Source organism: Pristis pectinata, chromosome 16 (genome assembly GCF_009764475.1).
Source record: "Pristis pectinata isolate sPriPec2 chromosome 16, sPriPec2.1.pri, whole genome shotgun sequence".
NCBI lineage: Eukaryota > Metazoa > Chordata > Chondrichthyes > Rhinopristiformes > Pristidae > Pristis > Pristis pectinata.
This window is the reverse complement of record NC_067420.1, coordinates 33431461-33443874: the sequence shown is the minus strand read 5'-3', so window position 1 is coordinate 33443874 and position 12414 is coordinate 33431461. Positions and strand designations below refer to the sequence as shown.

Genomic DNA, 12414 nt, shown 5'->3' with positions numbered 1-12414 from the left:
TAAGACTAACCTCATGGCTGTGGGTCTGGAGGCAGATACAGAACACAGCAGGCGAGGACAGCTGATTTCCTCCACTGGACATTAGTAAACTAACATTTACATTCTACTACTCATGCTAACTTTTAATTTCAAAACCATTTAGTTAATAGAATTTATTTTCTCCAAATGCGTGGATGGGATTTGAACCAAAGATCATCGATTCCAGGTCATTTCTCCACCCTCCCAGATAAATGTACAAATGTCCCACTATAAGTTGTACCCTTAGCAATTTATTTTAAAGATAGAGGCTTCCTGACATGCCCTGAGCCAAGGTAAATGCCTTCAACCAATGATCATGAACTCGGCAATCTCTGAAACCTTTCCAAATTAGTAAGGATTGGATGAGACGCAGTGTGCTTTAAAAGAAAAATGAACTACTTGTAAGTAGATCATGGATATCCACTGCAGGAATACATGCACCTACTGATCTAGGTTCAGATTTATTCTAACCCAAAGGAACTCGACAGTCCCCTCTCAGCTCTTTATAGCATGTCCTTTTTTATCATTCATGATCCTAAGACTAGTGATCAATGTTAGAAGATCTGCTCTGAATGTGTCCGTGCTTTCGATATTTCCCTTTTACCTTTGTGACCAGATCGGACGCAGTATTCAGATGTAATTTCACATGAAGAGTTTAAGCACAAGTTATTTTGAGTTGCTTTCTTTGAATATTTATAATTACAATATATCCCATGATGCTTCATGGAACGACAACAAAATAAAATGAATGCCAGTCTGAATGTGGCAATGTTGGGTGGGGTGACCAAAGGCTTCGTTTAATAGGTGAGTTTTAAGCAGGGTCTTCAAGGAAGAGAACAAGTGGGGGAGAAAGATTTTTAGATTGCAGGCAGCCAAGAGTGGGACAGTCTGAGAAGGGATCACAGAAAGTTAAACCAACAGTGAGTGGTACACTGTAAAGGGATGAGAATTTTAAACCTGAGGCACTAGGGAGCCAACTTAGATCGGCAAGCAGGAGTTGAGGAGTGAGCAGGACTCAGTGATCGGACACAGATGGGGAAAGATTTAAACCAGCCCCATCTTTAAAACTGGGTGAATGATAGGAGGAAAGCTAACGTGTGGTCCAGCATTCTCTCACATTTTTTTTAAATCACCGAGGAAGCCCTTCGGCCCATTGACTCAATGCTGGCTTTCAAAGCCTCAACTTGCACTGATATTGTTATGTCTAATTTTTTATTTGTTATGTAACTTATGTATAACTTAAGGTTCATCATACCTGTAATGTACTGTGCTGCTGCTGCAAAAAGCTAATTTTCATGACATTTATACCCTGGGTATGTACGTATGTCCATGATAATAAACTTGAACTTAACACCATCAATCTCAATCCTTCACGTATTTTCCCTGTGACCTACGCTCTCTCACGTGCCCATCAATTCCCCTAATTCTCCAACCAGCCAATTACACTAGGAGAAATTTGCAGTGGCCAATTAATCTACCAACCTGTAAATCTTTGGGATGCGAGAGGAAACCCACGTGGTCACAGGGAGTACATGCAAACTCCACACACATAGCACCCGAGGCCAGGATTGAACCTGGGTCCCTGGTGCTGTGAGGCAGCAGCTCTACTAGCTGCGTCATCCCAAATGTTTAGATTATTTTTGGAACTACTGGGAAAATTGAGGGTAGGTGTGGATTATTGTGGGCTCAGTTGCATCATCCCACTCAGACACAGAGCAGAAGTTTATCCCCAATGCAGTGCAGCCTCATATACATAGCTGAAGTTAGCAGAGATGGCTTCAAATTGACGACAGACACATTAATGTCTCCTTCACCTTGCAAACTTACAATTAAATAGGGAGAGGGGTGTTAAGGAAAAGTAGGGAGAAAGAAGGATCCAGTATAACTTCCTTGGGATACCAAGGAGCATCCAGTATCGTTACTGCAGCAGGTGGAGAGGGACAAAAAGAACTAAGGAGTGGCTTGTAAGATTTTGAGGCAGGAGGCTACATTAGCAATGACTGCAGGTGGCAAAGAACCCAGGAATGAATAATGTACCATCCATGCCATTTTAAGCTCAGTGGGGTACATTGCACAAGAATGGTTTCTTGCAGAGTAACAATGCACTCACTTTAACCGCCACCTTCTGGAGGCCAGCATCTGTGTGGCTAAAATCTTACCTGTTCTTTGTCCCTGATAAGCTGTAACTTTGCCAAATACTGTGACAGATCCTGTATTAATATACCTCAAGATGAAACGAAACAAATAAAGCTCCGAATCCATCACATGCATCGTTATTTTGACTCTATTCTGCAAAAACGAAAAGGAATTTGACAATGGCACATAGGTGTGACTAGGGCTACAAACACAAAAAAAGAGACTTGCACATCTCCGTATAATAGATGCAAAGTCCCATTTCCTTGAAACAAGTGTCCACCTGCAAAGTATGTTAGCCTCGTCCACACCGACAAGCAATGCCAATTAAACGAAGATAGGAGTGAATTCCTAGACTTGCAGGAAAAAGGGTGAACTACGAGCAAAGATATTTAAGGTGAATTAAAACGGTCAGAAAGCCACTTACAGTTCCCACAAGCATCAAGATTTACTTCGCTGACCATGACCATTCCTTTCACATCAGTGGGTCCACGGTTCACGAAGCGGAAGACAACGCGAAACAGGTCAGGGGAAGTCACATTGACAGTCACAACTACCTTAGGCTAGAGGAGAGAGAAGCTGATGGGAGGCACAATAATTCCACCACCTCACCGTGCAATAATACTAGAAGCCAGCAGCCGAACCAGACTAAGCATGCTTCTAACTAAACGTGCAAAAATATCTTCAGCTGAGAGTCAATGTCACTGTAAGACACAACTACTTAGATAGATTTAAAATGCTTGAATTTGATCTATCACAAATTCAGTTTATAGGTATAAATATATCAATGGCATTGAAAAACATTTACTTGCAACAATATTCCCCCAAAAACTTGGAACGAATTTTAAATAAAATTGAAGTTAAACATTTTATGAAACAAGTATTGACTTTTCATTTAAGTATTGTGAATATTATATCCTGTCCTCAAAGGCACACGCATTGCTTTTCCATCTCTTTTCCGTCTCCCTCTTTACAGGCATACAAGGACTATAAGAAGACATTATAGCTATGAATCCGAGACCAAGCTAGGATTCAGACATAAAAACCTACATTATGAACATGTCTTTTTCATTTATACCAAGTAATAGTATTTTGATAGTTTTTTTCATGCTTATTAAGGTGAGGTGTATTAGTACTGAGTAATGAATTGACCTTTTAGCTTTTTGTCCAGTGCTAACATCAAACACTTCCACAGCACAGACAGGTGCAGAATAAAAAATCCCTCCACCACTAGTTCACTGGCAAAACATTTCCCCATTCCAGGTCTCAATGCTGCAACGAGACGATTTGCCAATGTTTTATCAATTAAGTATTTTGAATGGAGAGCAATGAGGTATATCAAATGTAATAAAATCATTATAGACTGCTTATCTATCAATGAATGTTCAATGTTCCTAATCCAGTAAGGTTGGTAGATAAGCTTTTACTGGAATTTTCACACTTTTGTTGCTTGAAGATTATGATTATTACTGGGACATGGTTCCATTGGCACCAGGAATCCTTCAGTACCTTGTCACTGATGAACACGGGTACAATGAATGCTGCCAAGCAATTTGATCCCTGACTATCTTCATGAGAGGCCCACACTCTGGTGAGATTGATCAGGAGTGGAGTCACAGGTGACTATTCCCCTCCCTAGCCTGGGAGTGCTAAAACTAACAGAACCTGTCTAACTGATGACTGACTGTGGTTTGAATCTGAGACCTTCAGTTAACGAGCGGGCAATAGTTTCCCCCTTTGTGCCACTGAAAGATCCCAAAATCTGTTTTTACCAGACAAGCAGGTTTTCATCCACGGTGTTTCAACATAAACATCTCCATGTCTGATTTTTTTCATTGTTTTGGGTTGTGAAAAAGCGAAGGTGCAATTGGAATCAAATGTCCCGTGTCAATCTGTAACCATTCTCCATGAGTTGTCAGAGAGATTAAACCATAAACTGTTAGAAAAAGCCATCTAGGAACAAAACCTGGCAAGAGTTAACTGACCAAACATGCTTTCACATCCTTGTGAAGTGAACCTGTCACCTACCTGAATTGGAGACATCTGTGCATAACCCCTCCAGCTAAAGTTTTCAAACTCAAGTGGATTAAACCCAAAACGAACAGATCTCCCGTCAGGAGTTGTACCATCCTCGATCTCAAACCGCAGATGATGCAGATCAGGGAAGTAATGATCAGGCTTTGCTCTTCAAAGAAAAAAAAGGAAAGTGTTAGGAGAGACTGATGCCAAAGATCTATTATCGACACAGTCCAGCAACTTGGATTTGGGTCAAAGTAAGCAGTAATTATTGTATCACTGTTTCTTTTAGCTATTTCATTGCACATTTATTCCCTCAGAGGTGGCTGTAAATGAGCAAATAGTTAAGTGGAAAACTACCCAAGAAACTCTCAAATATTATGGATTAGTTAAGAGGAATACTACATTGAAGACAAACACGGTCAAGACCCAATTTCACTTGATGTAGACAATTAAGTAGAAGAGGAATTAATTTAATACAACCATAATAACACAGCAAGGGAGAGTGATGGACACCAAGCAAGTGAACTTTCTGAGACTTTTGAATACATCGTTCAAATTGTGAGGTTGGCTTGCATGAATTGGTTTGTATTTACTTGAGGTTAGAAGGGTGAGCTAATCATAGTTTTTAATAAGATAAGGAAATTTGATAATGGAGATAGAGAGATTCTATATTAAAAGAACATGGGGGCACAATTCCAAAATTAGTGCTGGAGCTCTACAGGAAATTTAAGCAGCTGAACAGACAGCGGTTTGCCTATAGTAAGATGGTGAGACTGACTTTCTAAGTAAACTACAGAGTTGAGGATATGGTGGTTGAAGATGAGACCACTGATGGTGTTTACGTGCTATTCCTAGAGCTAGAAGAATAGAAACAGTTCACTTCACTGGAATACCAGGGCAGCAACATCCAATGTTGACAAAATAAAAAGACAAAATAGATATTCAGGCAGAAAATTAAAAGTCCTTGTGTAGATTTATCATATCCGAATTCTCGTTCCAACTTCATCTGAATCCTACAGTCTGAATGATCAGGTTAATGCCAGGACATCAGGTGTTTTGGAGGCTGAGCAGCAACTTATTCCATGGTGATTCTTAACAGAGGCAGCAGGATGTGATTTAAGTACCATGAACAGATACAATGTATGAAACAAAAAAAACATACTGCACAATGATAAATGGGAGGGGGAGGATAGGGATTGGAGCATAAAATTATTGCAAATAAGAAAAAAAACTATTATATTACTGATTAATTACTTAGTTAGAGGCAGCTTGCACCATGATTTCAGGGTACAAACATAGTTAAACCACTTCCATGGTTAGAAAAAACTCTGAAGATAATTGGTTCAGAAATCCAGTGACCACCCTATGCAGTCATATATAAATGTTCCTGTATCTGGAACACCCCAGTTAACACACACACATCCAACAGTTTATAACCAAGAACGCTGTGAATCAATGTTGAAAGGAGAAAGCTCAAACACAAGAGCACTGTATTGGAATCTCACTGGTTGCATGTGCGTCCTTCAATATTCTGTCTGCATTGGCAACTCCCTGACTGTTCATCACACATCAAGCTGCCCACAGAGCCTCCTATGTCACACTGGCAACCTGTAGGCAAAAAGCAACAATGAAAAAAAACATGAAGAGATTATTGTTAATCTTGAAATCAATACACTTGATAAGAATCAATCTGTTTTAAAAAAAATTTGGTAGCACCAATTTCATCATAAGGCAATTTGCACTCATGGATGAATGTATTATTGAAGACAAGGCCTTTAATGGTGCATCAATGGTAACTGCTGCAGGCTGACCAAATCTTAGCTCTGTTCCTTTTATTTTCGGAGTTAATAGAATTGAAATTGAGATTCTCAAGGGTTGTGCTGTAGTCAGTGAAGAACATTTCTATCAATTCTTGAACAGGGAATCCTAATCAAATTGCAGCATTGAATGAGATTTTCAGCGAATATGGATTGCTCAGTATGAATATCGATCTGAGACACTGAACGTTCTCCTTCACCAAGCATGGTACAATTTTGGTATTGCAGTGATGCCACTTAGTGGGGTTGGTGAACTGTAGATACAATGAAAATAAAAGGCATCACTTACTACCACTGGGAAGCAAGGGAATCTCAAATTCTCCCTGTTTCAGACATTCGGCAGCTGATATGGCATTCAAGTGCTGATGTGGGGATGCTTGATGTCCTTGAGAAAAGATTCTTCTCACTGGGGATGGGTTTCTGGGGTTTCTTCCAAGGGGTGGTGATAAAGTTCCAGCATCTACACCAAGCCCAAACAAATGTCGCAACGGAGGGTACAATCACTTTCTCAGTTCAATTTGCTTCATAGTAGCTACAACAACACTGAATGCGGGACGGACATAGGTAGGCCTTCAGGCCTGCATCCACCCTGCCTATGACCAAAAGGTTGGAGTAATGCAACCATTGCCTTGAAACCCCTTTTTTCCTCTCACAACAAGACCAGGACTTGGAGATGACACAACAGTTGTTTTTAAGCAGTAGCCAGAAGACACAAAGTGGCCGGTCCTGATACTGACTTCACTGATCCAGGGCAGTATTCTCCCCATCCGTCTACAATGTTGACATGACCCCTTCCAGTCCTACAGTTAGAGACTTGGTTGAATGTAAGAGTACAGTGACCATTCTCTGTACAACTTGTACTTGGATGGGAGAGAACTGACCCAGTAATGCAGCATAGCTGCAAGAATGTGGCATTGGTGGAAATATATCTCCTGACTTGTTTGGAACAGAGTGAAAAATTAAGCCGGGGTGAATCCAGAATGGTCTCCACGTCCACCATCACCACCATCCACCCCTTTCTCGGTGACTGATGTGAAGATTCCCCAAAGCTCAAAGTGAAGTAGGAATGAAAGCCCCTTAGACAAGTTCTGTCTCCCTGTAATTTCAGTGGATAAAAATAGATCACACCATCTCTCTCATTAATCCAGTTCTCGGGTATCAACTCACTATTGCAAACCAAACAAAGCAGTCACAGCAGCTTTCAGAATTTTGGATATAATAGTAGCTAAAAGGTATATGCAGATTGAACCCCAGTCAGCAGGGACAGGTGTTGATTTGACATAACATAAAGTTAAAAGAGAACATGTCAGGCTGGGCAATAAGCAACTCACCTTGGCAACCAAAATAATGCCTGCCGTTGAGGTTATAGTACCCTGCTTTACAAGCTGTACAATGGCGTGTGCAGACATTAGGCTTACAGTAACACTGGCCATCATTCTGCAAAGCAAAACAGCAATATTACAGAGAGCATCATAAAAAGACTTTGCATTTTGATGGCCAATATCTTCAATTTTAATGTTAAATGACAAGGGCTTGCAGCACCAGTACTGTCTGCAGAGATCAGGAATTATTCTCTAGGAACAGCCAGGAAAGCAACATGCACAGAGACAGATGGACACAATGTCTTGCTCCAGGGAGAGGGGGGGGGGGGGGGGGGGGGGAGGGAGGGAGGGAGAAGGGAAAATTGAGTGAGTAATTCCAAGTAAAAGCCTACTCTTTGAGTAGAGTGACAAAAGTAAAGCTGCACAAAGTATCAACAATCTTATGAATATATTTCTGGGATTCAGCGAAGTATGTATGTAGGTAAATTGTTTCAACCAACCTGCAAGCATTCTGCTACACCATTTAATGTACCTTCAATATGGCACTGACAGCCTGCAAATAAATGTACATGAAGGCAGTCAGCTAGGAAATTATGTAAAATCACTGAGTATATTAGATTTCAGCCATAAATGAATTCAGGTGGTAAAACCTGTAAAAATAGTGATTAAATGTCAAAGTAAAAATTCCACAAAATTTTCACTGTTGTGATAAAGAAATTTCTTACTGGAACATCCCCAAGGGTTTTCTGGTGACAGATTCCAAAAAAGAGGCTTGCACTTATCACAGGCGGAACCTTCGACATTTCTCCGACATTGACAGGATTCCTGAATGGGGAAGGAAAGACAAACATACCTGGACAGTTATATCCCACTCAGCAAAAGCTCACCTTGGCACGTTTACTTCAAACTTCTGTATTGCTCTTCCCACCAGAAAAGCCCCATAGGACTGGGTACAAGACAAGTGTGGGGCCCCGCCTAAATTCAGCACTTCTATAGTGGAAGAAACAACTAGCGTTTAAATGCTAAGGTCCTCAGTGTTGCACAGAAGAAAAATGTAAACCCATCTGAAACAAACAGATTCATTTCTTCAGCACAAAGAGGAGGAAGTTTTCCTCCATGTGCAATCTGCCATTAATATTGCAAAAATATTATCAAGGCATCACAACAAGACCTATTTCCATGTGTGAGAATTAGCATTCAAAGGAATCCCTCCCATTGTGTTAAGAGTGCAATTAAAATCCCAGAGGAAGTCCTCCTCTTCCTACACCCACCCTCATTAACCTTCTGGCCATCATTTGATGGGATCTGTTTGCTCAGTTAAAATATATAATTCAATAGTTTAACATATTGCAATGGATTTTACTCACTTCATTTGTGGAGAGAGATATAGAACCTGCTGGGTCACAGGAAGCCACTACAAACAAAAATTGGAACACAGTGAGATACCAGAATAACTCTCATTTACCAGATAGTTTTATCTCACCAAATATGGTAGTTACGCCACTGGATTTGAACCTCTTGGTCTGTAACTACAAGCTCCTTATTTTGTTAAACAAAGGACAAAGATTATCCAATTCCTAACTAAGGTGAAACCCCCAACAATGATTACAATGCTAAGAATTACATTTAGAAGAACTTAAGAGAAAATAGGTGGCACTTTGAAAATGAAGATTACATCAGAGAAGCCTGAAAGATGAAAAGAAATCCTGTTGAGTTCTAATGCTTCAAGTGATGGGAGGTAAACATCACATCAAATAGGCAACTAAACATTGGCAAATGAAGGGTAACAAACATATTTGTATGAAAGGAATATTTTCTGACTTAATTATTTACTTAATATTTTGTATTTCAATAAATTGAAATATAATCATGAACCCTTGTTGACATCCTTCAGGCAGATCAGTTTGTTTCTGACTAGTGCACCTGTGCATTATGTTGGAACATCTGATCTCTCCCTCTTACCCTGGACTCACCAGTGGGTGCAGGAGTGGAGTTGAGGGATCAGGTGCAAGGTCCCTTTTTTTAAGCTGAATTGCCAACCTTGATTAGTTAACTTGTTTATTTAATTTATCTTTATGTTATAAATTAATTTCTAGTAGTTAAAGATGTTTTAAGCACATTATTTTTAATTATTTAGATCTATTTGAACAGCTCATAAATATCTGATCATCAAAGACAACAAAAGTGGTTAACATGCCTTTTAGGTCATTGACACCAACAGGACCCACCACCTGTGGCCGAGTCGCCAATCACGGTCAGCTTCACCGCACAGGAGAATCGCAAGATGTCGACTTTCATTGGTCCCACAGGGCAGCAAAGGAGGGGGGTGAGCATGGATGGCAGGCTGGATCAAACACTATCTGCAGCGTGGCGCCATGGAAGTGCTCCTTGGGGTAGGTTTTCTTCATACCACCCGGCAGAGTGGACTGCTCACCCATACAGAATTGTACAGCACAGAAATGGGCCCTTCAGAACACCACTTACGGGTCAATCATTTTGCCTATCGACACTAATTCCATTTGCCAACATTATGTCTGCATCCTTTGCCTAATTAAGTGCCTGTCCAAATGTCTTTTAAGTGAAGTGACTGTATCTGATCCCACAGCCTCCTCTGGCAGTGAGTTCCAGATATCAATCACTTCTGGTGTTGAAAAAAATTCCCTTCAAATCCCCTTTAAAACTCCTTCTTCTCATGTTAAACATACTCCCTCTTGTTTTCTGATACTCCTACCATGCCTCTTATAATTTCATATACTCGTATCAGGTCACCCCTCAGACTCCTGCGCTCCAGGGAAAAGATGCTCTGCCTATCCAATCTTTCCCCATAACTAAAGTCCTCCAATCCAGGCAACAGTCCGATGAATCTCTTCTGCGCTCTCTCCAGTACAATCATATCCTTCCTATAGCATGGCGACCAGACCTGAACACAATAGGTCAACTGTGGTCCAATCAGGTCAGGACTGGCCCAACTTTTTCCTCTTGGAATGGGAAACTGCACGGTGGATTTTTTTGGTTATCACCCAAATCACAAAGACAAAAATCTACTTGATATAACTGCAGTTTCATTGTGGTGTTATAATATTTGTTAACCCAGATGCCCAGCAGTGATGGAACATTAACATCCTAAAGATCGCACACTATCATCTACAGTTCCTCTGTAGAGATGTCAACCCATTCATTTTGCCAAACTACACAGGTAATATCCCACAGTGTGATCCCATGGCCAGGAGAACTACACATGCTCTTGAGTCCTTATTAGTGTCTAATAATAAACAGCTGATCACTGTAGGTTAAACATAAATACACCCAAGATGTACTCTGAAATTGAGTACCAATCAAATTTCATAAAATTATGATCACAAACTCCTATTCAATGAAACAAACGTCAGTTTGAAAGTACGACAGGAGGCTATCAAGTTGCTTACCTCGACAATTTGGGAAACCATAAGCTCCTTCTACACATGTGTCACAATGCACTCCCGTCACATAAGGACGGCAACTACACACTCCCGTTTCCTGGTCGCAGGAGTTAATGTACGAGCCCTCCAAGGTACACAGACAAGCTGCAATAAATAACCAAGTAGTCAGTGGTTTGAATTTGCTTCACACATGATACTCCTAAACATCCAGGAGTCTTACCTACTTACATATCCTTTAAAACCTCGCTCTCTGGAATAGAGTCATACAGCACGGAAACAGGCCTTCCACCCAACTGGTCCATACCAATCAAGATTCAAGATTCCCATCTAAGATTCCAATCAAGATTCTCATCTAAGTTAGTCCCACTTGCCCGCATTTGGCCCATATCCTTATAAACCTTTACTATCCATGTACCTGTCCAAGTATCTTTTAAATGTTGTTAACCACTTCCTCTGGCAGCTCATTCCATATACTGGCCACCCTCTGGGTGAAAAGGTTGCCCTCAGGTTCCTGTCAAACCTCTCCCCTCTCACCTTAAACCTACTCCCTCTAGTTCTTGATTCCCCAACCCTGGAAAAAAGACTGTGAGCATTCACCTTATCTATGCCCTCAATGTTATACACACATCACCCCTCATTCTCCTCTGCTTCAATAAAAAAAGCCCCAAACTGCTCAACCTCTCTCCATAACTCAGTCCCTCAAGTCCCAGCAACATCCTCTAAAATCTCCTCTGCACTCTTTCCAGCTTAATGGCATCTTTCCTATAGCAGGGCAACCAAAACTGAACACAATATTCCAAATGTGGCCTTACTTGTGTCTTGTACAATGGCAACATAAGATCCCAACTTCTATACTCAATGCCCTGACTGCTGAAGGCCAGCATACCAAAAGCTTTCTTCACCGCCCTGTCTACTTGTGATGCCACTTTCAAGGAACTATGAACTTGTACTCTTAAGTTCCTCAGTTCTACAACACTCCCCAGGGTCCTACCGTTCACTGTGAAAGTCCTACCCTCATTTGCCTTCCCAAAATGCAACACCTCGCATTAATCCGAATCTGGACTGAAAATCTTGGCTCTCAAGCATGTCAGGAAGAAAACCGTCTCACAAAAAAAATTAAAAGCCTGAGTCAAAAGATGCGCTCACAATCATTCAGTCATTGCTTTAACCTTCCTATATCCTACTGTAGCCTCATGTCCCTCTTCACAACTTAAATTCATTGCCATCAGCAAATTTAGCAACTATACCTTTGATGCCTTCATCCTAGTCCTTTACATAAATTGTAAAAAGTTGAAGTGCCTGCACTGATCTTTGTGACACCTTGCCAACCAGAATAAGAACCATTTATACCTACTCCCCATTTCCTATTAACCAGCAGATTTTCTTTCCATGTGCCTCTGTTATCTCTGTCACCATGAGCATTTAGTTTATTCAGGACATCAGGTTTATCAACCACAGTGTAACTCAAATAATAGCAGTAACGCTCAAAACTGACCATGTCTCACTCACAGCCAGGGCTGCATAGAAACAGGCCTCTTGGCCACTCTGCTTCATGCTCCAAACCCTTCGTCATCTAACTCCTTCAGTACAATTGTCCAATGAAATAATAAGTGAATTCCAATTAATAATTAACCACAAATCTGGTTTGAATTTGGAGCTTTGCAACTTGGCCAAAATTTGCTTAAT

General features: G+C 40.8%; 1 protein-coding gene across 1 annotated transcript in view; it reads right to left on the bottom strand.

Annotated features, from left to right (window-relative positions):
• The window catches only part of lama5 (laminin, alpha 5), a 225779-nt gene that overhangs the window by 94952 nt on the left and 118413 nt on the right, over positions 1 to 12414 (bottom strand). The window contains exons 16-23 of the mRNA XM_052031153.1: positions 10735 to 10872; positions 8677 to 8723; positions 8035 to 8134; positions 7810 to 7862; positions 7319 to 7424; positions 5676 to 5778; positions 4180 to 4336; positions 2579 to 2714 (exon numbers count right to left, since the gene is read on the bottom strand). Coding sequence (XP_051887113.1) covers positions 2579 to 2714; positions 4180 to 4336; positions 5676 to 5778; positions 7319 to 7424; positions 7810 to 7862; positions 8035 to 8134; positions 8677 to 8723; positions 10735 to 10872 — 840 coding nt within the window. The remainder of the gene's footprint in view (positions 1 to 2578; positions 2715 to 4179; positions 4337 to 5675; positions 5779 to 7318; positions 7425 to 7809; positions 7863 to 8034; positions 8135 to 8676; positions 8724 to 10734; positions 10873 to 12414) is intronic.